The sequence below is a fragment of the Centropristis striata genome, chromosome 7 (genome assembly GCF_030273125.1).
Source record: "Centropristis striata isolate RG_2023a ecotype Rhode Island chromosome 7, C.striata_1.0, whole genome shotgun sequence".
NCBI classification, from domain to species: Eukaryota; Metazoa; Chordata; class Actinopteri; order Perciformes; family Serranidae; genus Centropristis; species Centropristis striata.
This window is the reverse complement of record NC_081523.1, coordinates 16,188,151-16,212,404: the sequence shown is the minus strand read 5'-3', so window position 1 is coordinate 16,212,404 and position 24,254 is coordinate 16,188,151. Positions and strand designations below refer to the sequence as shown.

Below are 24,254 nucleotides of genomic sequence, written 5' to 3'. Positions count from 1 at the left end.
CATTCTTTGAACAATTGTGAAGGAAACAGATAATTGTATACAGTTTTCTTTTAAGAGAAAGGATTTTGAGAGTTAGTTTTTTCTGCAAATAATCCATTTGGTGTGAAATTTGAATTAATTGTTCTAAGAATTGCACTTACTGTTATGCAAATGTTAAGGATGATTTGAGAAATGTACCAAAGGAACCACCGACTATAAGACTTTTGTTATATCCTTCCTTTAAACATTTAAGCCCGAAAACTACTCTGTTCTATGGCAGTTTATGGATATTTTACATTAAAGTGAAGGCACATGAAGACATTGACAAGTTGCAGTCAGTACGTATGGGATAAAGAAACACCAAACTTGCACTTTATAGTACATTATTTCATCTCAGTTTTCACAATTTTTGCTTTTTTCTCTTCAGTTACACAGATATTGTGATAGTAGATTATCGTCTTGCAGTATATCACTGAATCACTGTATCCAATCATGAGTTACTCTGTGACTCCCAGCCCTGTTCACAACATATGCAGCTTAATCAGCTTTCTTAAGGGTTCACACAGTCTTATAAGTCTGTTTTCAAGGTCAGGAATATACAACTTGAAAAATGCTTGATTTTGAACATAATCAACAATCTCCCATGTAAACAAAAATCTTAATATTGTGTACAAATTGTCAATAGAAATGTATTGCTGTGAGTACAAAAGAATTCGGGTAAAGCTGTTTTTTCGCAATTTAATTTATAGTAACAATTTAGATGTGTTGATAAATGCTTTGAAAGCCTGGACGTTTCTGATCTAGGTACCTTCAAAGTGCTTGAATTTTACTCTTTAAAAGCTGTATACCCCCTCTTAGTAATGTCTGAATAATTCAGATTTTAATTGAAGATGTAGCTTCATCTTAAATGTATTTGATTAGACGAATTGAGGCTGACTCAAAGTATTACTTCCCTACTGTAAAAAGCACATCAGATAACATAAACATCCCTTCAGAAAAAGTTATTAGTTACTCCAGCATGGACTATATTTTCAGTGACCCGCAGGTCAGAAGAGTCACACAATAACAGCGGAATCCGTGCTAAAGAGCAGGAAGAGCCGCCAGTCTGCTGCCTGAGATATCCGCCTTTTTTATTGTTTGTGTAGGAATGGTCACATGTGCCTGCTGCAAGGAAACCAGTCATATCTGCCCCAGAACAAGCAAATAATGCTGTTTCTAAAAGCGGAGATGGGCAGGCTCGCCCACACACCTCCTGTTAAGTGGCAGCTCACAGTAGTCTACAGTAGGCATGTATCCATCCATCCATGTGTCTCGCTCGCACAGAAGATGAAGGGACATGTCATGAGTGAGCCCCTGTCGCTTAAATAGACGAGGCAACAGATGAAGAGAAGAAATGGATCTCAAAGGGAGGCTCAAGACTTGACACAGTAGGACATCCAGGCATGATGCCGAGGAAAGACTAGATGTTCGGCGCTAAAAACACTTTGCGGTAGCCAGAACCACCAGCTTATTGCTTTCAACGCACAAGCAGAAGTAACAATATTCTTAAATGTGTCCAAATGAATTGCACGGAGCTCCAAAACCAAGAAGAAAAAGCCGTACCACTGTTTGTAGAAAACACATGACTGCATCTCGTGCTATAAGATGACACATTGGGGTGAGAGTGTCTGTTTTTGGAGGAAAAGGCGCAGTGAAGATTTAGCTCCAAGTCAGGTCCACCCCTGCCATGTTTGTGTATGTGACCTTCCCCTGGGGCCAGATGTGCTCAGCGGCTGCAGGTTTTCTTGGAGAGGAAAGTTATTTCTGGCGGGTTGGCAGTGATGTCACGAGTGTTTCCTCATCCTCCGGGCTCGGGTCAAGTTTAGCTCCAGAGATTCTCCTGAGCTTTCCTGTTGTTCTGGGAGAAGTGGAAAAGGTGTGGAGCCAACTGACGAAGGGTTAGGGGACGAAGGGGGTCGGTCTCTGTCGCATCCCTCCTCTTAATACAATGGTTCTTCTTTAGATGACAGATGCTGCTTAACCCGCACTGACCCAGGGAGTTGTGATGGCTCAGCTGACTGACAGGCCCATAGAGGACACACTAGGCTCCGCATAGCTTGAACTGCACAGGACGCGTCCCCCCTCCCTCAACAAGGGAAGGAACAGTCCCCTTGTTCAACCCCCATGGTAATATATGTCTATCTGAGGAACACCATGAATTAAGAGTAGAGGAGGGCACACACTTGTGCTATCTTGTCCTATTGAGTGAAATATTGAGACAAATTGAGTTCTAAATCACTACAGAGAAGAGTGGTATTGTGACAGTGCTTGAAAGCCTGTAGACTGTCCATTGTCATGAAGTCGCCTCCGCAGCAGCTCTGAGCTGCATTTATCATCACTGGGGACAGAGGGGGAAAGAGACCATGCCATCGGTTTGTCATACTTAACTTGTCTGTCTCCATCTGAGAAGACTGTAGCAAGAGCTAGCAGGAACTGTATCACAGGGGTATTAGTGTGATGGAACAATATCTCCACTTTTTGTCTTTCTGTTGTTGAGCTGCTGCTTGTTTCTAGTGTTGTTAATGTGCTTTTGTGATACAGCAGGCCTTTATCAGTTTAGAAATAAACATGAATCCTGGTACTCCTCAGGGGCCTCACAGAGCAGTGATGGCTGCCTCGGCTAAAACAGTTTGATATGCACACACGTTTGTGTTTGTCTGAGTAAAACTCTAATGATGCTACATCCAGCTGGCTCTTGGATATGAAAGCGGTCATCCAGGAGGTGATACTGAGAAAAGGCACAGCAGCCTTCAGAACATTCAAACACGCTTCTCCTTCCTCCTCCTCGAGAAGACAGTTACTTTACATCGTGTCTCCTATTCCTGCCTCCTCGCTCTGAGCTGCTGTCCTCTCAGCTGCAAGGAGTGCACAATCACACCCCCAAAATTCCAAATATACACTCATACTCCTTCCCAGCACTTTACAATGCCTTGTCCTGACCTGCCTCCAGCTTCAGCCCTGACATATAGCCGTCTCCTCTGGATGCAGGGTGAGAATAGTCTTCTCCTGTGAACCAGCAGTTTGGTTATTTTGTTACATACAATATAGCTATAATAATCCGAAATGTCCACAACACTAAAAAGCTCATAAGCAATGCAGTGTTCTACAGAATATCTGATTATATTTGCAAACCTCAAGACTTTTATTGTGAAATATGCATATATGTTACATTCCTTCCCATTTACCTCGCCTTTGGTTATTCTAGAAAAAAGGAAACACTTTCATTTATGATGATTTTCCTTAAAAGTGCTTTTCTTTCACTGAATTCCCTTAAAACAACAGTATTTGGTGGGACTGGACATCAGTATATATATATTTTTTTGTTACTAAACAATGTACTGCTTGACAGTTTCAAAAATGCAATAGATTTGACAAAGTCTTGTATAATAATGTTAAATTATCTCCCCCTTTACATTCTTACTCCCAAGTAATTTATGATTTTATACAATTTATTAACTGAATTGTACATTTTTCCCCCGATACATCCATATTGAGATTAAAAAATTGTATTTCCAGCATTTACCAGTTTAGACCTATGTGCCTCACGTCATCTAAAACTATTTTCTGAACGCTTCAGCATGAACGCGTGCAGCCGCTAGGTGGCACTGTGTCTGTTTGGTAAAAGTCCTCTTTGGTTTACCCCCCAAAGGTACAGAGCTGTCTGACACCAAATTCTCTAAATGCCCACAATGTCGGGAAATGGATAATATGGTGTTCTCGTTTAACCAAAGAAAATATCCATAGTGGTGAATGGAAGTACATTGTGTTCAGTATTCCCACATGTTTCCTTTATTTCAAATAATTACAGAGTTCTGTTAATCTTAGGAGGCACGACTTCCCCCCACTACACACCATCACGGAATAATTCTAGCATACATGTAGAATACTTTAATATTTATTCATCTTTATTTACATTTGTTGTTAAGTAGTTTAAATTTGACACAGGAGCATTATTTTGAACTCCTGCATGTCAACATTCACGAGAAAAAACAAGATCCAAGGTGTCCCAAAAATCCACAACTGACTGGATAAATACACTTGAAGACAAAGAGTGAAAGTAAAGACAAGAAAAAGACTCAAGCACCATTAATGCGCATTCTGATTAACATAATAAATAAAATATCTGAAACTGCCTGTGCAAAACTCAAAGCTATGGCATAAATTAAAAAGTAGCTTGTCTTATTTTATAACACACTTAGGATCACAGATGTGTAGCCTGACTTTCTTATAATTGTCTCAAACTCACAAGAACATGAAGTCAGTCTATTTACAATAATCTAAATGTCTTATATGCTTTCAGGCTTTGCACAACATCACCTCACCAGATAACCTCGGTCATCGCAGGCCTCCAGCTAATTAACCTATCAAGTAAATTGTCCTAATTCGGCCTTGAAAAAATGTTCCATTTTACAGACTATAATACTAAGAGAACGCTATTGATTATCGGAACCGAAGCCCAATATCATCCACATGATTTAGTTCAGATGGTCTTTTAAGGAGGATTTTTTTTAACACCCGTTGGGATTCAGTTTGATTGGTCACGGGGGTGTGAGTGACACACACTTATATTATTAGTCTAATTTATGCTTTTAGCCAAACATCAATATCATCACAGATAACTGGGGAACATTTCTCATAGGTTGTCATTTCTTAGTTGGCTCTTATTATAAATCACACTACTGAGGCAAATGTTGGAGTACTTCAGTGTTCAGCATATATTTTTATTTTACATATGAGAATAAATTAAACATGCAGCTTGTAACCTCAGCATTGGTTCGTGTGAGACTGTCTCCAAGTTATAAGCCCAATAAACTGGTTGTTCATCTATTTTTTCCAACTACAGCTTATTGGTGTAACTAAATCTGTCTTTTGCAATGGGGATAATACAGATGCAAGGGCAAAAACAAGTTTGTTTATAAGTGAAGAGGGCTGGAACAACATTCAAAGCACCAGTGTGCTGAATTTGACTGTAAACACTATTATTCCAATGGAGGATATGAGGAGTGTTTCCTCCCCTCAGCTTTTGTAAAGTTTGTCATATAATTAACGAAAACAAAAAAATAGATATTTCTTTGGTAAAAATATGATTACAGTCAAGACCATTTCGGATGTAATGGTTGGTTTAAATGTGACAATACTCTGCGCTATATTTTGTAGAGCTCATTACATTTTAGGTGCAAGCCATTTCTAACATCTGATTTCCACACAATCTCACGGACCACCTTAAAAGCGATTGTCCCGCCCCCGAAGCTTTCTTCGCGCCCTCTGATTGGCTGAGACCTCGTGGATGGAAGCGGCTGCAGAAATGCAAAACTTGTTGCTGGCTCCTCTGGACGCGTTGATCTCACACAGCGCCAAGCGGCAGAGCGGAGTGTGAGTGTATCTGTGAATCGCTCCCAAGTGCACTCAGACCACACCAGACCAGAGTCGGTAAACGGAGGGACGCACACGTTAGGAGCGAAACGCACTGAAAGGACTTAAGGCAAAGGCGCATGACCGGCAGCGGGAGAAGGATGCTGTCAAGCCGCTCCGTAGTTGTGGAGTGCGGGTAGTGCACGCCGCGCTGCTCCGGGTTCAGGTCGCGTAAACGGACGCTCCGGTTCTCCGGTGCCTGGGTTGGAGATCCGTGTTTGTGGACTTTCCATCACACTGGACTTTTGGCTACGGGTCTGCTCAGCAGTTGTCGAGATTTTGAAGGACATCAGTGGGCAGTGTTTATTTAAAGATTTTTTTTGTTCCCTCAGAGCCACAGTGGCAGTTTTAACGATACGGCTCCAATTGGACTTTTCCCTTGTTTCCACTATGGGACCCTTTACAAAAAAGTCGCTCTGGGACATTTGACAGTGGACTGGAATAATGAATTAGCTGACAGAAATTGCCATATTCCCTGTTCGATCGCTCCAATTTTTCTGCGCTCTGCTTTTAGTTTGTTGGCGAGATGTTTTTGTGTCATGTTCGCTCTGAAGAAATGCGCACAGAAAAACTTTGGAATATGGTAGGTCACCAGTGCAGCAAGTTAAATAACAGTGTTTTGTATGTGTTTGCTTAATCAAAGACAAAAATAAAAGCTGTCAAGTGCACGCATAAATACGGCAGCAGGGACACAGTTTACGTGCGTATTTTGGACACACTCTGTTCCCTTTCTCCTACGCGTCCTTGGAGAAGTTGAAAAACAAAAACAATTGATTTACAACAATGAGAACTTATTCGGCGAGTTTAAACATTTAAAGTAGATAAAGCAGTTTGATCAGTAGAGTGATACATTTTTTTTGAATAGTTTCTTGTATATCTTTTTTTTCTTTTGGGGACAGACGGAAAAACAGACAGTGTGCCGATGTCTGGCAAACTGGCCGTCATGTGGGATTGATTGCAGGGGAGTATGTTTGGGCTGGAGCAGTTTGGTTCTCAGATTAATAGCAGAAACCCTGGCCAGTCAGAGAGAAACATAAACCAACCGAGACTGAACATGGGCTCCCATTATAAAGGCCCAGGTTTTCACGCTGGAGGCCCGCCGGGAGCCGTGGAGCCCGGCATGGGCCCTCTGAGCGAGCCGCAAATGCTCGGGCTCAATATGAACATGAACGGAGAGCAGTACGGGGGCTTTCACCCGCGGGGCCACTCGGACATGCATGCAGGCGGTGGACTTCAGCAGCAGCAGCAGCAAGGACCCATGCATGGATTTTTTAACAACCAGCAACCTCATCAAGGACATCCTCACGGCCATCAACCTCACCCCCACCAACCTCACCCTCATTTCAGTGGGAATTTTGGAGGCCCAGAGCCAGGCTCATCATGCCTGCATGGTGGCAGGCTAATGGGCTACAACAACAATGGCATGGGACCACAGCAGGGCTTTGGAGAAGGATTTGATCCTCTCGCTGAGGGACAGGCAGGGGACGGCTTTCCCCAGCAGCAGCAGCAGCAGCAGCGGCCTGGTAACATGCCTGACTTTCAACATCATGGGCCACCCAGTGGCAGCCATGCTGTCCCTGCTCCCTGTCTACCCCTGGACCAGTCGCCTAACAGAGCGGCATCCTTCCATGGTCTCCCTTCCTCTTCATCCTCCTCTTCTGAGTCTCATGGCCTGGAGCCTCGGCGGATGCCCAACCAGGGTGCTGTAGAGGGATTAGAGTATAACTTCCCAAGTGACCCTCCATCCGGACATTTTGATGTACATGTATTTTCCCCATCAGAATCAGAATCTCAGTTACCACATTTTGGGCCAGGAAGGCCAGTTCCCAGCGGTAATTTCCCAGGGAACCCGAGCATGCCACGGACACCAGGTATGCCGGGCATCTCTAAGGGACACCAGCCGCCGCCGCCGCAGCCCCAGCAGCCTCAGCATGGAGTGTTTTTTGAGCGTTTTGGAAACGGCCGGAAGGTGCCCGTGGGAATGGAGCCTGGGGTCAATGCAAGACATCCTCTCATGCAGCAGCAACAACAGGCTGGTTTGATAGCCAGACAGAATTCATGCCCCCCTGGCCTCCCCCGACCCCCTCAGGCTGAGCCCGGCTCTACTAACCCTAACATTCTGGATGGAGGGGTCATGATGCCTGGCCAACACAACCAGTTTGAATATCCCATTCACAGACTGGAAAATAGGGGTCTGCACCCCTATGGGGACCCCATGTTTAATATGCAACAGCCAGCTCCTCCTCCCTCCCAACAGCCCCCGAATCAGAGGCTGCAACACTTTGACTCTCCTTATATGAACATGGCGAAAAGGCCTAGATTTGACTTTCCTAATGCACATGGCGGTGAAGGCTGGTGTGGTGGGATGGATAACCACCTCTCTCCCTCGGCCTACCCCGGCCTGCCTGGAGAGTTCACCCCACCTGTGAGTGAAGGTTTCCCACCAGGTCCCTTGCAGCATCCGGGGCCTGAGCAGCAGTCTCTGCAGCAGCGGCAGAATGCAGCCATGATGATAAAGCAGATGGCCTCTCGCAACCAGCAGCAGAGGATGAGACAGCCCAGTCTGCAGCAGCTGGGTCACCATGGCGATGTACCTCCTGGCCCAATGGCTCACGGAGGCCCAGTCGGGAGCATGCCTCAGCCCACCTTCGACAGGGAAAACGGTGGTAGGATGCCCAACATTGATGGACAAAATCCTCATGTAACTCAGGAGAACTCCTGGTTCCAAGGGTCCCACCCACCAGGGGAGATGATGTCACGGCGTATGGGTGGAGCAGGTAATGAATCTGTGCCTCATGACATGGGGCTACAGCAGAACGGGGCTGGAATGATGTTTAGGCCAGGCATGGGCATGCAGGAGCCCATGAGAATACCAGGAGACGGCCATGTCCAGGCTCTCCACTCTCCGGGCATGCACTCACAATTCAGCGGCAACATGGGCAACCTCTCACAGATGCAGTCTCCAGGAGCAGGGACGGGGCATCCAAATGCACCAGCAGAGAGGCGGCCAGCCGACTTCCCTGCACCTCCAATGGGAGCACAACCAACATTTCCCTATGGGGGGGCTAACCGTCAGGGGCCAACCCACAGTGCTCCCCAGGGGGTGAACACCTCACCAGGGAGCTACCCTCCTCAGTCTGAGTTCCCCCCAGGCCAGCGGTCGTCTGTTAGTAAGCTTGGAGCTCTGTCCCTCGGGAATTTCAGCAAAACCAGCGCTAAAGACAGTGTTTTCGGCCAGAGCTGCCTGGCGGCCCTTTCCACGGCCTGCCAGAACATGATCGCTAGCCTAGGGGCCCCCAATCTTAACGTAACATTCAACAAGAAGAACCAAAATGAGGGCAAGCGAAAACTGAGTCAGACAGAGCAGGACATTAATAGCAGCACATCTAATGGGACTGGCAGTGCGGGACCTGAATATTTTCAGAGCAGCACTTCCCAGAACAGCCAGATGCCTGGCACTGGGAATAGCAACTCTAAGCCTGCAAGTCAAAGCCAGACGGTGCAGGGGGAAGCCAGTGCCCTCTCCCCAAATTACAACATGGACGCTACCCCGTGCAGTGAGGGGAAGGCAACAACAGGGAGTGGGAGAGGGAGAGGGAGGAGAAAAAGAGACAGTGGACATGTGAGCCCTGGAATTTTTTTTTCCCCTGACAATGGTAACCCTGTTGTAAGTCCAGGCCAGCAGACCCCCTCTGCTGGTGTTGGGGAGAGGGGTGGGGGCACGCCCCATGAGAAACACCTCCAATCACCCTCTTGGGGAAAAGGAGGAGACCTAATGTTGGGGGACCAGGCCGACTTGATGTCTTCTTTGGACAGTGGCATTCAAAGTGTCGCAAAGTCAGACAGTAGCTCACCACGAGTGGACTTTCCTGATGATGTCAGCACCCACTACGGCAACGAGGATGAGGTGTCCTCCAGCTCAGACGCAGGAGGGGCCTCGGCCACCAAGCCTAATCGCAGCCCTATGATCACAGGATCACCCAAAATGCAGAGGAGTGACCATGGGTTGATAAATGGACAGAAGCCCCTCGGCATGGGCATTAACAATCATACTACCTCGACACCAGACAGCTATGGACTGAATGCTGGTGGGGGCACAGGGGCCAGTGGGGTGAGCCACCCGGGCACTCCTGGGGTGGAGCAGGTACGCACCCCATCCAGCACCTCTGGCCAGGATGAAATCCATCCTCTGGAGATTCTGCAGGCCCAGATCCAGCTACAGAGGCAGCAATTCAGTATCTCTGAGGACCAGCCCCTGGCCATGAAAAATGGCAAGAAGAATGGCGACTGTCCCTCACAGAACGGAGACAATGAGCTGGCAAGCTGCAGCCCGGATGCTGGGAAGGGCTCAATGGGCACTATTGACCTTGACACCCTCATGGCAGAGCAGCACGCCACCTGGTATGTGCCCAGTGACAAGGCCATGATGGACGGGTCAGAGGATGACAAGGCCATGGGACCATGGGAAAAAAATAAGAGCCAAAACAACAACAAAGAAGGTAAATGAAACAGTTTCATTCCTTTGGTTGTATTTTACCCACTTTTGCTTCTCTTTTTCGCTCACCCTCTGTGTCTCACACTCACTCTCAAACATGCAACAAAGACTACATAAATTGATACATTTTGCTCATAAAAATAATGCATTTTCTTCCTTAAAATACTACTAATTTTATCAGGAATGCAGTGTAAGGTTACATACATAAGAGGTAAAATTCTCTAGTGAAGCTGATAATAGAGGATCTTTTGTCCATATTGTGCGGCCAGAAAGCAGAGTCACTATTTAACAAGGGTCTTTGAATTTTAGAGGTCTATTCTATAGGAAGATAATAAATTTAATGGTAACTCCATACAATTCTTTACAAAGAGGAAAAACGATTTATGCGGTATTTTTCCTGTTAAATTGGGTCCGTATTTTAAGATGTAAAAATGCTATTCAGAGTGGAGTTTTAAATGCCATCTGACTGCACAAAGTAAACCTTGTACCTCTTCGACAATGTATTTTCATACGTTTCTTCATTGTAGCGTCACTTCAAAAGAACAGCTCAAGTAAAGTAAACATTTCCTGCGGTTCTTTATCTCGGTTTTCAGGGTGAACAACTACATTGAGAAGATTAATAGCTTTTTGAGGATATGCGTTCTCGCAGCGGGGTTTCCCTTCGCCTTGTTACGTGTTTGTTTTTGTTATTACCATGGGATAATACAGAGCTGGTGAAAGTGGATTGATTTTAGATTGGCAGGACAGGATTTCAAGGATTAGATATCACGGTGAAATGAATACAGCCATTTAGTTTCGGTTTTATTTTTCATGGAAAATATAGTCATCTTTTAACACTATTGTGTATCTATTTAAATTGTAGTTTGATTATTGGGAATCGTTTTTTAAATGTGTCTTTTGTCACTATTAAATTATTAAATGTTACTATTATGTAACTTGTATAGGCTTAAATATGTTTGCAATAATTTATGAGTGTTACAATACAAAGTTTGTCAGGAAAAATGTAAATCTTGTGGCCTTAAGGCACAGAGGCAGTTTTTCTACAAGACGGAGATATTACAGTGTGCAGATGTAGCTTCATGTTCACAAGTAGTTTTATCTTAATGTTTTTATGGTGGCTCTTAAATCAAAATGCAGATAAATAATTTTACTGTTACGTTGCTGCGGATTAGTTACGTCTTCTAATTCTACTTCCTATAATAATAATAATGATAATAATCATCATCATAATAATTATATTTTTAATTATAATTAAAATTATAATTATAAAAATGTTATTATTTATATTATTACCAATTCATTATGATTAAAAACATTTTTAATGACGCTATTTAATATTTTTGTGCTTTATGTATTGTAAAAAACAAATTGTATACGTTATTATACATGGTACTTGTAGGATTAGGCAAGTTGTATGTATTGAAAATGTTGGTTTTTATTAATTTTTCTTCTTTTTTTTTTTAAATTCTCATTTTTAATTTTTTTACGTTGCCATTTCCTTATGATGTTATACCAGGGCAGTAGACATATGTTTGTCTTTATTACATAAATCTGTAAGAAGTACCCATATCAGGGTCAAGCTACCGAAAGGCCTGTGGATGTATGGATATATAATAATGTGTATGTATATAATTTTGGAAAGCGCCTAGCGCGTCTCGAGCGTCTCTTTGTTCTGATCGGTGCGGGTGCAGAGAGGGGCGGGGGCGCGCACCGCGCGGAGTCTGGAGTCCAGGCGCATTGTTTATCTGAGCCTGAGCACAGGGTGTCGGGCACTAACACTAATGCCATTACTTCGAAGGAGCGCTGTAACTTATTAATTCCACTGATGGAGCAGGCTTGTGTCAGCGGTCACCCTAATTATAAATGAACAGAAAAAAACAAGCAGCGTTCATTTTTAATTTGAGCAACAATGATCAAAACTTGTACATTTCACCTCATCCAGCTATTTGTTTTCCTCATAATTGGTCTCCTCTGGTCGCCTCAGTTAAATTAGAGGAGAAATGACAAGATCATTGAATACTGTGGCTTTTTTCTTCATTTATCATTCATCATTTATAAAAGAGGTAACTGAATTATAGTAGTATGAAAAAAGAAAAGAAAGCTAAACAAATTAAAAAATCATGGCAGAGGTGTGTAAAAAAAATTAGAAAGAGAAAAAATCCCACTGATGCCAGGAGATGATAAGTAACATCATCACTTTTGATATTGATTAATGAGTATTCTTTTGAGTCGGAAACCCAACACTGATAAGCAGTCAGCCACAGTCACCCTGTTGCTCTCTCTGTGTTAATTTCTCTGGGGCTGATAGCATATTTAATATTATAAATTCATAAAAACCAGTAGGTATTTAAAACCAGAATAGTCTAATTTCTGCTCTCATTTCCTCTTCCCTCCTCTCTCCCTCTATCTCCTGTCTCTTCCTGTCTCCTTCTCTCTCCCCTCTCCTCTCCTCTCCTCTCCTTCTCTCTGCTCTCCTCTTTCAGCCCTCCCTGCATGGACACGAGGCATGCAGCTCTGGAGCGATCGATAGCTAGTTAGCACAAATCACGGCTCCTGACAGTTTCTCATTTGAGTGCTTCAGACAGCAAAGATGAAAAAAAGGGTGGAGGTGTATTTGGGAGGGGAGGGGGATTTCGAGATTGAATCTGATGCTTAGGCTACACAGAAGGGAGCAAAATAACATAATAATTTAAGATAAGTCATTGCCCACAGTGTAGTTCCACAAGAGCCTGCATCCCACAGGCTTCTCACACTGCAAAAAATATCCATCCCTTCCAGTCAGTCTAGTCCTCAGTCTTGTTAACAAAATTCTGCCATTAGGGAGATAATGTCAGTGACACTAATTTGAAGGAAATCAGGCCAATTCATTAGCCCATTAGCATTAACTTAATGAAACTTGGTCAAGAAAATTCTTAAAAGATGATCGTTTTCATTAGGGCAAAATTAATTTATGTGAGAGTGGAAACAATTTTTTATCCCACTTATGATAAACTGAAATAACATTTTAATTATCAGCACGATAACATAATGACATAACCAGTTAAGATATTTTCTCGAAATGTCCTCAACGGTTATGAAAGTCTGACATATATATGAGGATATTTGTTTTCTGACGTTGCAGACATGATGTCATTTTGTCTTCCAAGTGAAATGTTTTCCTACCTGTTTATTTCCAAAAAATCCTTTTTTAAAAATAAAAAAAATCCTCAGCATTAGTGTCATTTTGCTCTCTCAGCAGTGTTGTTGAGATATGCATAATTTATTTCCATTCTCAAATAAATAAGATTCTATCAGGTTGTTAAGTTCAATAATGATAAACCATAATTAAGACGTTGATTTACACACAAAAAACACTTTTTGAATACATAATGAAATGAAATGAAAATATAATTGAAAATGCATTTAAACGTATTATAATTATGAGCAAAACCTGGTGTTCTCTCATTTCAGTTTTTAGACAAATTGTTAATTAAGTTGTCAGCTGTTTAACTTTTCTTAAAATGTGACTAAAATAATGAGATTCTGGTGAGAGAATTTTTTTTTCTCCCTAAAAAGTCATACATGATGCATATTTGTAGTTTTTTCAGCTCATGTTTTTTACTCTGTGTTGGATAGGAAGTTAACTGTTTTTTTGAGAATATGAACTGGTGAATTATGGTGTTGTGTGTACTCTGATGATGCAGAGGAGTTTGCTTCAAATGGGTTGATTTGCAGCGTGAGTTAAAAAAAAGCTGGAGGTCAAAGGTCAGTTTGGTCGTATGAGGTGAATGTTTCCATCGCTCAGTGCAGCTTCTGTTGTCAGGTTCGTTATTAATATCAGCGCTGTATAAGAACTTCAGGAGCCTCAAATCTCTCCACGATTCGAATAAGAAATTCCACATTTAGCTAACTTCCCCTGAATGTGCAGACATGCAGCCTATAAAAGTTAAACTGTGCTCATTTGTAGATGAACTGTGCTCTGAGAGCTGATTTCTGTTCACCCAGTGCTTCCCAGCTCACCCTCTCTGTGCTCCCTGTGCGCCTGTTTAAAGTGATGCGTGCTGCAGTAATGGCCCCCTTTGGACCCCATATTTGGCCTCCTCTCTCTGTGACAGCATGTAGCTCAAGTTTTTCACCAAGGCACAGTCATATACCTGCTGCTGTAAGCTCACGGCCTGCAGAGTCTTGTGTGCAACATGACTTCAAGGAGGCAAGGAGTAGAGACGGGCACAGTAACTTTACTTGTACCGTGTCAGTTAATATTATTTCCCCTTTTAAAAAAAAAAAAATCTTTAATGTTCTTCCTCTTCCTTTCTCTTCTGTATATCTTTGCCAGAAGCCGACCGTTCATTTGGAAACTCATGCACAGTCTTGATAACAGGCAACCAGCAGGCGTAGGAAGTGATTCAGTTATTTTTATTTTTACTTTTTGCACACACACTTATGTGACTTTTTTTTCCTATCAGCGCAGTTAAAACACTTCACAGTTGACCCTGTGGAATAGTTTCACTCTTCACTCAATAATCAGCCCATAAACAGCTCTAATCATGATCAAATCTCTTTCGCTCTGACTTTGACAGGTTTGAAAAGAGGGAACTTGCATCTTATCACACCTACTAGAAAGCACTTAAATCCACTGAAAGAGCCGTATTGATATTTCACCATGGAGAACAATCCTGTGAGACTGCCTGCCTTTGACATTTCAGTACGACAACAACCCCACAAATCACACCAGTAATTTCTATTTCCTTTTTCTAAAAAAAGCAGAAAGTGATTGGCACATGCTTGAATGTGGAAAAAACAGCTCGGGGCAGTCTATGTTCTTTACCTGTCATTACAAGGTGTTTCATATTGACTTTTTACAACAACACACATCCACAAAGCCCCTTGCACACTCCTGTAGCGCAGTAATGATAATCATTATGATAATCATAGCAATTAGCCTTGGTAATATTGTTTCCAAAAGTCATAATTCATCCTGAGGCAACTCCTGTAAGTTGACTTGATTGTTGACGGGTTCATGGGGTTACAAAGAACATCTAGTTTATGTCTGGTGAAGTGCTGATTTCAGCAACATAAATACATGATTGTCATGACAAAGCAACGTCCTCTTGACCAAAATCATCCCTGATGTGCACGGAAAATATTTTCCTTTTCAACGTGTAGCGTTTCTGTTTGTGATTGCATGCATCTGTGCGTGCTGGTGTGCAAGTGAGTGTGTGACGAAGTGCAGGTTTGTAGACACTGCAACTTGATAGTGTGGATTTGTCAGGTGTAGACATAAAGTTTGATTTATTTAGACTCGGTGTCAGGCTCACGGCTTCAGCCCCCGATCTCAGGTGTCTCGCTTGGTGGAGCACGCTCACGTAATTCTAATGTGTTGAAAATATTTAAGAGTATTTACTTGACTTGTAAATAGTGCAGGACTGAAAAGCGCCTATCATGCACTTAAAGCGTCTGGAATTTAAGACAGTGTTTGTGAGCGTGTGTGTGTTTGTTTATTTGCTACGTGTGTGTTTGTGCGCGTGCATGTGTGCTCTATGTTCCTGGGCTTTTTTTGCAAGACATTGAGCACTAGTGACAGTCAAAGGAAGCCTATTAAAGAAGCATGCTTGTGACTGATGAAGAGAGAAAAAGATGAACAAAGGTGTCAGGCCTTGCTGGATTTTCAACTCTTCAAAATAGCAGCTCATCCGGTGTTTTGTTTTCCCTGGGGAAGGGTGTTAGAATAAAATAAAACTTGTCTCAGCATGTGGTAAATATTCTGCTTGGATGCAGCAGGGAATGGAAAGCTGAATTTATCTGGGAGATGCACAGAACGAGGAGTTTCAAGCCTTCGATCGTGAATGTATGTGATGTGCCTCCAAATGTCCACTGTCTTGTTGACTGACTGCCAGAATCAGAAAAAGAAAGACTCTTCTGAAAGGTGTCCTGGGTTCATATGTTTCCCGGGATACAAGTAAAGCTTTTAAAAAAGGCGTGTGTGTGTTTTCAGGTTTCCAGAGGTGTAGATGTTGTCACACTGCCAGCAGCGGTTATGTTATTAGCCATCCAGGTAGTCGTCAGGCACCTTTAATTTGTATTGAGCAATTGACAAATGGGTTATGACACTAGAGCTGTTTCTCTTGGGTGACACAAGTAGACTGATGGAATGAAAGAGAAGGTAAGAGAGACAGGTTTTTTTTTTCAGAGCACATCTGTAGTTTCGCTCATGATGCGACTGGCTGGGTAATAGCTAACATTTGCATTTGTGGAAGAGAAAATAATTCAATTTAAAAAAAAATGTTTCCATCAGTTTCATGCTCCATGACTATTGTTCATTCTCATATGTATTTAGGATCATTTTTATCTATATATCTATTTAATAATGTAGCTAGGTAACACACAACAGCAAAATATAAAATAGAGAATATCATTTTATATTTCATCTATTCAATTATGTAGATTAAAATTACACTTTTTACACAATTTTCAATTCCTGGAACAGAGGTGATAATTACCTCTACTATTATTTTTATCCTAAACAAAAAGCTCTGTCATGCATGCAGGCGCTTCTAACCTCAGAATTGCCACTGTTTTCACGTGTGGTTGACCTTTTCCAAAGAGGTGAAAACATAGAAAACAAAGTGTTGCAGCACAGTGCTGAAACAAAATAGAGACAGCGAAGTAGATCAATATGTCACCGACTTGGACGACATGCTGGACAGGTCCTGGACATGGTTGTGAGTTATGAAGGAGGCACTAAATCACTTCCCATGTTCTGATTTGTGTCTGGTTTCCTAAGCACTTTGTGTGACCAGAGGGGAGGTGTATATGTGTGTGTGTGTGTGTGTGTGTGTGTGTGTGTGTGTGTGTGTGTGTGTGTGTGTGTGTGTGTATGTGTGAGAGAGAGTTTGAGGGGATGGGAATGGGTGTGTTGCTGGAGAGAAGGTAACGAATGCTGGGGGCAATGCCTGCCTCGACAGGTTTTTTTCCCTTTATGTTGCAGACCAGAGAACAGAGAGGAAACTCAAACCAAATAACCCCTGTGTGAGAAATATGCCCCCTGCTCCCTCTAAATATCCTCCCTGCTCTGAGGGAAAGGTCACACTACGGCAGTTTGGGTGGGGGTTGCAGGGAGCCTCAAGGGCCCCCTACCCACCCTGGGGCAAAGGATACCTGGGACAATACCTCTGTTAGCTATCAGTTAGACTTTTCTAGAGATAACAGAACTTATCATATAATATTTGTTTTTTTGGGGTGGTTTATTTATTCAACATGCCCTGTCATCTCTGAGACAGTGATGAGACATTAAAGGGAGAACCTTAAGTTGCTATATTTCCAGAGAGGAAGATGTTTTTTTGGTTCTGTAGCCCTCCTGTTTAAAATCAGACCTTTTCTCACCCCCTTCTTTTTTGAAATCCGACTTTTTCTCTGTGGATTGTGATGGGTGTTTTGTGCTGACAAAGACAGAATCCTCTCACAAGGCCATAGTGGTAGTTGTTATGCTAAAGGAATCTGACCTGATGTCACACACTGTCATAGGAGCGGAGGCCTTTGGGTGTTTTTGTCAGCGAGCGGAGCGCTCTGATTGGGCTGGTTTGTGTTCAGAGAGGATGGGGTCGCGCCCTCTGGAGCACGAGGTTAAAGGTGAAGTGTCGTCATGGAAGTATAGAGCTTGGGATAGAAAGGGCAGAGGCCTGCCGCATGGGATTCTGGGGCCTGGGAAATCAATGTGACGGCTCTGAGGAACGTGCACCAAAGAGGAGCTTTTCTTCTTCTTCTGTTAAAGAAATACACTTCATTCAGCTTCTTTTTCTGCCCTACAAATAGTCACAATATCTGTGTCAGCTTCAAAGGTTACTGTCATTATTTGAACTGGGTTGTTGTTTTTTTAGGATTAATTGAAAAAAATAATTGCACGCTGTAACACTTATTATTAAATTGCTCGAAAAATGCAATCTCCATGCATTGTTTACCTCCCTGCGTTGCTGCGAGTGTGTTGAGTGTGTGTGATATGACATGTAAACCCGTGTCAGGCCGTCAGCTCTCAGACACATTGGTGTCATCCAGACAAGCAGAGCTGTGCGCTGTGCTCCCAGCCTTCATGGCATTCGAAGCTCTACTCATCTCTGTAAATCGTCTCTGGCTGTGTGTGTGAGACGGCTCCAAAACCCCATTGCTATGCATGTGTGTGTGTGTGTGTGTGTGTGTGAGAGAGAGAGAGAGCATCATCACCAGACACTAAATAACAAAGTACTGCACTTGGGGCGAGAGATATAGTGATATAAGTGCATCACATTAAATTCAGTATTTACTTAACACATCACAGTGGTAATCTTTCCTGGCTGTAATGTGGTTAAGGATATTTAGGTGTATTTGTGGCTCAGCGCAGCTGCTTGCGCTGTTACTGTTCCCTTTTTATTAGGTATTTTCCCCCTCGCTTGTTGATGCTAAGCGCTTGTTCCCCTCAGATGAATAGGCTATTATTGAGATATTACCGTGGATATGAATTCTACGTTACTCAATGAGCAGCCATAACAAGATAGATCTTATTATATATATAAAAAAGATTTCCCTGCTTGTAAAATGTCATGGTGATTTGGGATTTAGACTTGTGTGATGTAGAATTTCACACTGCCATTTCCACTTTTGAAGGAATGCGCCGCCATGGATAATGCTTACAATTTAAGGGTAGTGTCTTGATTTATCCATAAAAATCACATCCCCTGAATCCCACTTGGCTACCATATAATAGTGGGTGATATTTTAATCCTGTGGTGGTCAAGTGTTTGGCTTATTTTTTACAAGTGGTGGATTTTTCCATATGATGAAAATTGAAAAGTGTATTTTAACAAATAGCAATAAGAAGGACTGTAGGTCTTTAACTTGAACAGAAACAGAAAAATTAAGAAAAAAAAAAATTCTTTTTACAGCTTTTCTCATGCATAAAAAGCCATTTTTTTATTAACTTTTATCTGAATATGAAGCTTGGGATTATGCAAGCAATAAGTGTGTGTGTGTGTGTGTGTGTGTGTGTTGCGCTGCGCAAGAGTGATCATATTTGTAATTTAATATATGTGTATTTTTCCACTCTTGTCCCTGCATTGAAGCGGCATTATACATCTAGCTAGGATTGTGTGTGTGTTTCTGTGTGCACCTCCATATGTATGCGTGTGTGTGTGTGTGTATACATGTGGAGCAGCAGCTGAGGGCTGGTGCGGGTATGGCAGCGACAGCGGCGGCAGCGGTTGGCGTGTTGTGTGTTTTTGGCTGTGCGTGTTGTCAGTTTGCTGTGTGTCAGCAGTGAGCCAGGGGAACGCTTGGCTGCCTATTCAGGCCGGTGCGGACCCTGCTGTGCCCAGCTAGCATGAGCTGCTGGCGGGTGCTGGAGGGCACAGCGCAGGGGAAAGAGGGAGTGTGAGTGGGTGGAGGGGCGAGGAGGGGGTTGATACTGGCAGGGGGTGGGGATCTGCCATGCTGAGGTGTATGACTGGACCCTCTGGCAAATGTTAGATCTTGTCACCGCCACCACCAACACCGCTCTAAATCCTCATTTCTCTCTTACCCCCCGCACCCTCAGCCCCCACCTACACCATGTCTCCAGTCCTTGGGAGGGAGATGGAGATAGAGAGAGAGAAATTTACAGAGACCGACAGTCAGAGAGACAAACGAAACAGGGAACAACGGGAGGCTTGGCTGCCTGACCTTTTACCAAATCCCCCCACTTTTCCATTCCAGTGGTCGCAGCCCAGACAGGCTGGGGGGCAAGCCTGCCTCACTGCCTGCATCACTGCCTGCCTGCCTGCCTCTCTTGGTAGTCCTAGCTGCCTGGCCTGGCTTGGCCCTCGCTTCCCTGGCTGTGTTTTGTTAACACTGTGTCACTGCTGCCTCCGGGTTAGTGAAAGCAGAGAGGGAGGGAGATGAAAACAGTAAGCAAAACAAAATAAAAACAGTTTAAGTAGCAGAGAACAATGAGCTAAAAAGGGGGGAAACAGGATTGTGGATGATATGGAGGTCTGCGCTGCGCTTCTCTTGTCTCTCAGGTGAGCATCAGACTGACTGGAGTGTTGTGATCTGCAGCCTCTGTGCCCAGACTGTGTCGTCTATCACAGCCTCTCCCTTCTCTGACACATGTAACTCAGCTTGTCAGAGCTGTTTTCTGCCTGTCTCTACACTCAGACACCTGCACCTTAAAGCTCTGTGTCTTTGTGCAGCACACTGATCCGCTCACCATCCACATGGAGCAAGGCAGTGGTATATTTTGTGTGGTGAGGAGATGGGTGAATAAGCGGACTGATTTTAGCGAAGGATCCCTAACATCTTCACACACACTTTTCTCTGTGCTTTGGGCTTCCTTGGAGGCAAAACCCAAAGCACACGATGCAACACTAGTGTCATAACACATAGCCCCACCATTACCTCTTTCCCTGTTGCTGTGTTTCTCTTCCCCCTGTTGTATTTTGCGTGTCTTCTTCAAAACTTTTCTCCATTTCTGCCCTCAGTATGCTGCAGCCCGTTTCTCAGCAGATGAAGTGTGACGCTGCACTTTCATGTAGTTTAGCCAAGCAGTTCCTGTCCTCGTCAATCTTCTCCTTGACTAATTTTTTCGTTACACCACACAAAGTGATTCTTCTCCATATGCGAAGCAGGCACCTCAGACGTCAGCATGAACATTTTTTATATATGACTTATAATCAACCTGTTTATAGATTTTTCCGGAAGCTTGGTGCAACCATTTAATTTGAGGCTCAACACCTTGGTGACACAGAGTCGATACTGTGGCATGGTCATTATACCACTAAATTGGGTCAAACAGGGTTAAAGGCCAGTATTCTCTTTGCCCTCTGACCTTCTGACCGGAGGTCACGCTGGATCGCTCCAGATTTGCTCGCCTGACTGGGAGAAAATGAATGCGTGTGTGTTTTCACTTGTGTATATATCAGGCATGAGGAGGAGGAGTGTGAGCAGAGGAAGCTTTGCTTACAGCCTCCTTTTTCGGGTGGTATTGATGGTGGGGGGTGTAATAGTGTTGAATTAATTTCACAGTGCAGATTTAGAGTGGGAAGTGAAAATGACACTGGTTTAATTAAAAGTGTGTATTTTAAATGCTTCATCTGTATCAGAGAATGCCAATTGCTTGAAGTTGTTTTTCATTTTTATACAATCTTAATTAACCTTTTCCTCTCTTTGCTTGTCTGCAGAATCAGAGCTGTGCCAGAGTAAGGCTGGAGCCGGGGCCCCAGGAGCTGGAGGAGGGGGAGGGGGAGGAGGCGGAGGAGGAGGAGGAGGAGGAGGAGGAGGAGGGGGCAGCGGAGGGAACCACCTGCAGTGCCTGTCCGTCCACTGCACAGACGAGCTGGGGGACAGTAAGGGCCGAGGAGGGCCCGTCTCATCCTGGCGCTCTCTCCACTCTGATATCTCCAACCGATTTGGGACATTCGTGGCGGCACTGACTTGAACAAAAAGCAGGCCCAGCAGGAAGAAAGAAGGAACATTAAGACGAAGAAAAGCTTCAGAGACAAATAATGATGATGAGGATGATGATGATGATGATGATGATAAAGTGTTGATGAGGCAACTGCGAGCATCTCCTGCCTGTTCAGGGACAGAAAGACATTTACACTCATAAATGCAAACAGACACACTCTCATGCACACACACAAGCACACACCCACACCCACACATACTCACATGCAAATACCATGTTTTTTCTGATACATGCAGTCACACTTTAGGACACTCTCTCACATACTGCTGGACAATACAGCGCGGGCTCTACTCAACCATGCCCACATCTGGAAAACCTCAAATCAATATTTTTTTTTCTCTTTTATTTTCTTTGTTGAAGAAAAATAAAGAAATGTCAAAGGGGAGAATACAAAACCAGAAGAAGCAGAAGAAGAGGAGATATTCAGTTGTCATTGGCTTTGATTGTATACCAGTGCTGAGTCTTGTGATGCCACCATGATCTCGTGACTCTTATTCTGTTTTTTTTTTTACAACCTCACCTTAGCTTACAGCTCTAATGTGTACATTAACCTTCTGATAAAAACAACTGCACTGTTTGCTGCCCATAATTTTCGTCTATAAATTTACAATCTCCTAACATACACAGAAACACACTCTCAAATGAGGCCTACAGTTTCAGTAGAAGTGGCAGAGCTGGAGGAAGAAGAGGGGTGATTTTGCATGAATGTAACCCAATTTTTTTTATGAACACAACTTTTTCCCTCCTTGTCGAACAAAAATTTAAATTTATCATTTGCTGCTCTTTATAATTTTTGATTTGTTGTAGTTCTTTATTGTTTATATTGGCAAATCTCTTCTCTTCTCTTCTCTTCTCTTCTCTTCTCTTCTCTTCTCTTCTCTTCTCTTCTCTTCTCTTCTCTTCTCTTCTCTACTTCTACTCTTCTTCTACTCACCCATTCTATCAGAGTTACGAGCTCATCTGCTTGCATACAATTCAGCCAATGGGAACTGAAAACGGAGGTCAAGGGATTGTTTAATAAGGGAATTGAAAAAAAAAGACTATTGGTATTGCACATGTATAATAAGAGAAAATTTGCTGTGTGTTAGGCAATCTTGTAATCTTTAAATAAAGCTTCTGTTGAATTTGAATTTCTGAAACAATAGATGGAGGACTGTGACGGCAATTTACGAACTGATTTTTGTTTTTTTGTTTTCTTTTTTTAATAATATGTAAAGTGCAGTCGTCTGTTTTCCTGCATATTGTATATATCTGTATATGTTTTATTGAGTAACTAAATAACAATAAATATGACGTTAAAGGTGGCATTTGTGTTTCCTTTGCCAATTTGTTTTGTTCTTTAGAGGCCTCCAAAACCTTGTTAATCACAGCTAGAAACATAAAATCCAAAATAATTGAATTGTTTGGTATTCAATGCACAGTAAATATTCAATACTGTAGAATTGTGTGTGTGTGTGTGTGTTTGTGTGTGTGTACCCTGTGGATCATCAGTGAATTACAGAGGTGCCTACAGTATATCCCAAGAGATAGAAGTGACAGGGACGTTGTGGACTGATGCACAATACCTGACAAGCATGCAGGAAGCTGCGGCATATTAAAGCCAGAAGCTGCGACACCAGGAGAGCTGGAAACTGTGGCTTCCTGCTGGATTAGGAAGCCAAGACGGTTAATGCCATGTACACCTGCTCACAACCTTGGTCACATTTTTAGCCACCCATTTTTGCTCCAATTAGGGGTGTCACAATTTTTATTTTTGTTCAATAGTTTATCTGGTTATATTTTCACTATCCATTAAATGTCATTCTTTTTCTTTTTTTTAAACTTTTGTATTGTTACAGGCTCTCTCTTTCTTTCTCCATCTCCCTACACTCGTATTTTCAGTGTCATTAATTCCCAAAAAAATAAACAAAATGCACAATACACACAGTAAAAGATGAATTTGGCTAGAAAAAATACTACATATATCAAGATAAAATCATTATTTCATATTCTTTTGGCCATGATCATCTGATATCCTGACAGCCTTATAGCTCCAACCCTTCACACATTTATAAATTATAAATAAAAATGACAAGAATAGTTCAGAGTAGCCATTACAATATTACTACAAATACAATGCACATAACCAAAAGAAAATTTAAAATCATGATCTGTCTTGCAAACATTCTGCAATATTTTACATTTCTCTGATTTGCCTGTTTTCCTCATCATCTCTATTGTTTTTGGCGACCCTACACCATCTGACTATCCGCTGCTCCCTCTGCAGACACAGACACACACACACACACACACACACACACACCCTCACACACCCTCTTCCCACTCCCCAGGCCCTCTTTGGCTCACCTGCTCTTTATTGGCCATCTGCATGGATGCTTAATGCTAATCAATAACTCCCCTGTGTGCCAGCTCTGAGGTGGAGACGTCAATGCTACCTAACAGGGCCAGTGATCAACCTGCATCGCTGCTGTCTAGGATACACACACACACATACACACACACACACACACACACACACACACACACACACACACACACACACACACACACACACACACACACAAACTGGAGCTCCCTGCAGGACCCTGTCTGTGTTATTCAGGTGTGTTTGTGCTTGCTGCTGTTCCCGCCGCCTGCTGTGTAGGATTGCAGAGCCTGTTGTGAATGTGATGCTCAGAGAGCTGCAGCGTTAGCAAACAGCAAAGGCTGGTTTTGTGAGAGACTGTCATGTCACCTGGGAGGGTCTGTTTAGGGAGGGAGAATGGGGGAGAAAGTCGGAAACGGCTGGGGAATAAATGCTGATTACACTGCTCACTGTGAAATTGAAGCTGGAAATTCTCTGTTAGGTTTAGTCACTGAATAAGGAAAATATTGTCTGAA

General features: G+C 43.0%; 1 protein-coding gene across 1 annotated transcript; it reads left to right on the top strand.

The window, feature by feature from the left end:
- The first annotated feature begins 5,393 nt into the window (after nucleotides 1-5,393).
- On the top strand, nucleotides 5,394-22,678 carry mn1b (meningioma 1b). The gene is made up of 2 exons (XM_059337405.1): nucleotides 5,394-9,929; nucleotides 21,088-22,678. Exons 1-2 carry the CDS (start codon nucleotides 6,398-6,400, stop codon nucleotides 21,342-21,344), a joined length of 3,789 nt encoding a protein of 1,262 aa, XP_059193388.1. The 5' UTR covers nucleotides 5,394-6,397; the 3' UTR covers nucleotides 21,345-22,678.
- The last annotated feature ends 1,576 nt before the right edge of the window (nucleotides 22,679-24,254 follow it).

Excerpts from the sequence above, each read along its gene's own strand:
- mn1b (XM_059337405.1), top strand. The coding sequence starts at position 6,398 with ATGTTTGGGCTGGAGCAGTTTGGTTCTCAGATTAATAGCAGAAACCCT. Across the intron at positions 9,930-21,087 it reads CCAAAACAACAACAAAGAAG|AATCAGAGCTGTGCCAGAGT; the intron begins GTAAATGAAACA and ends GCTTGTCTGCAG.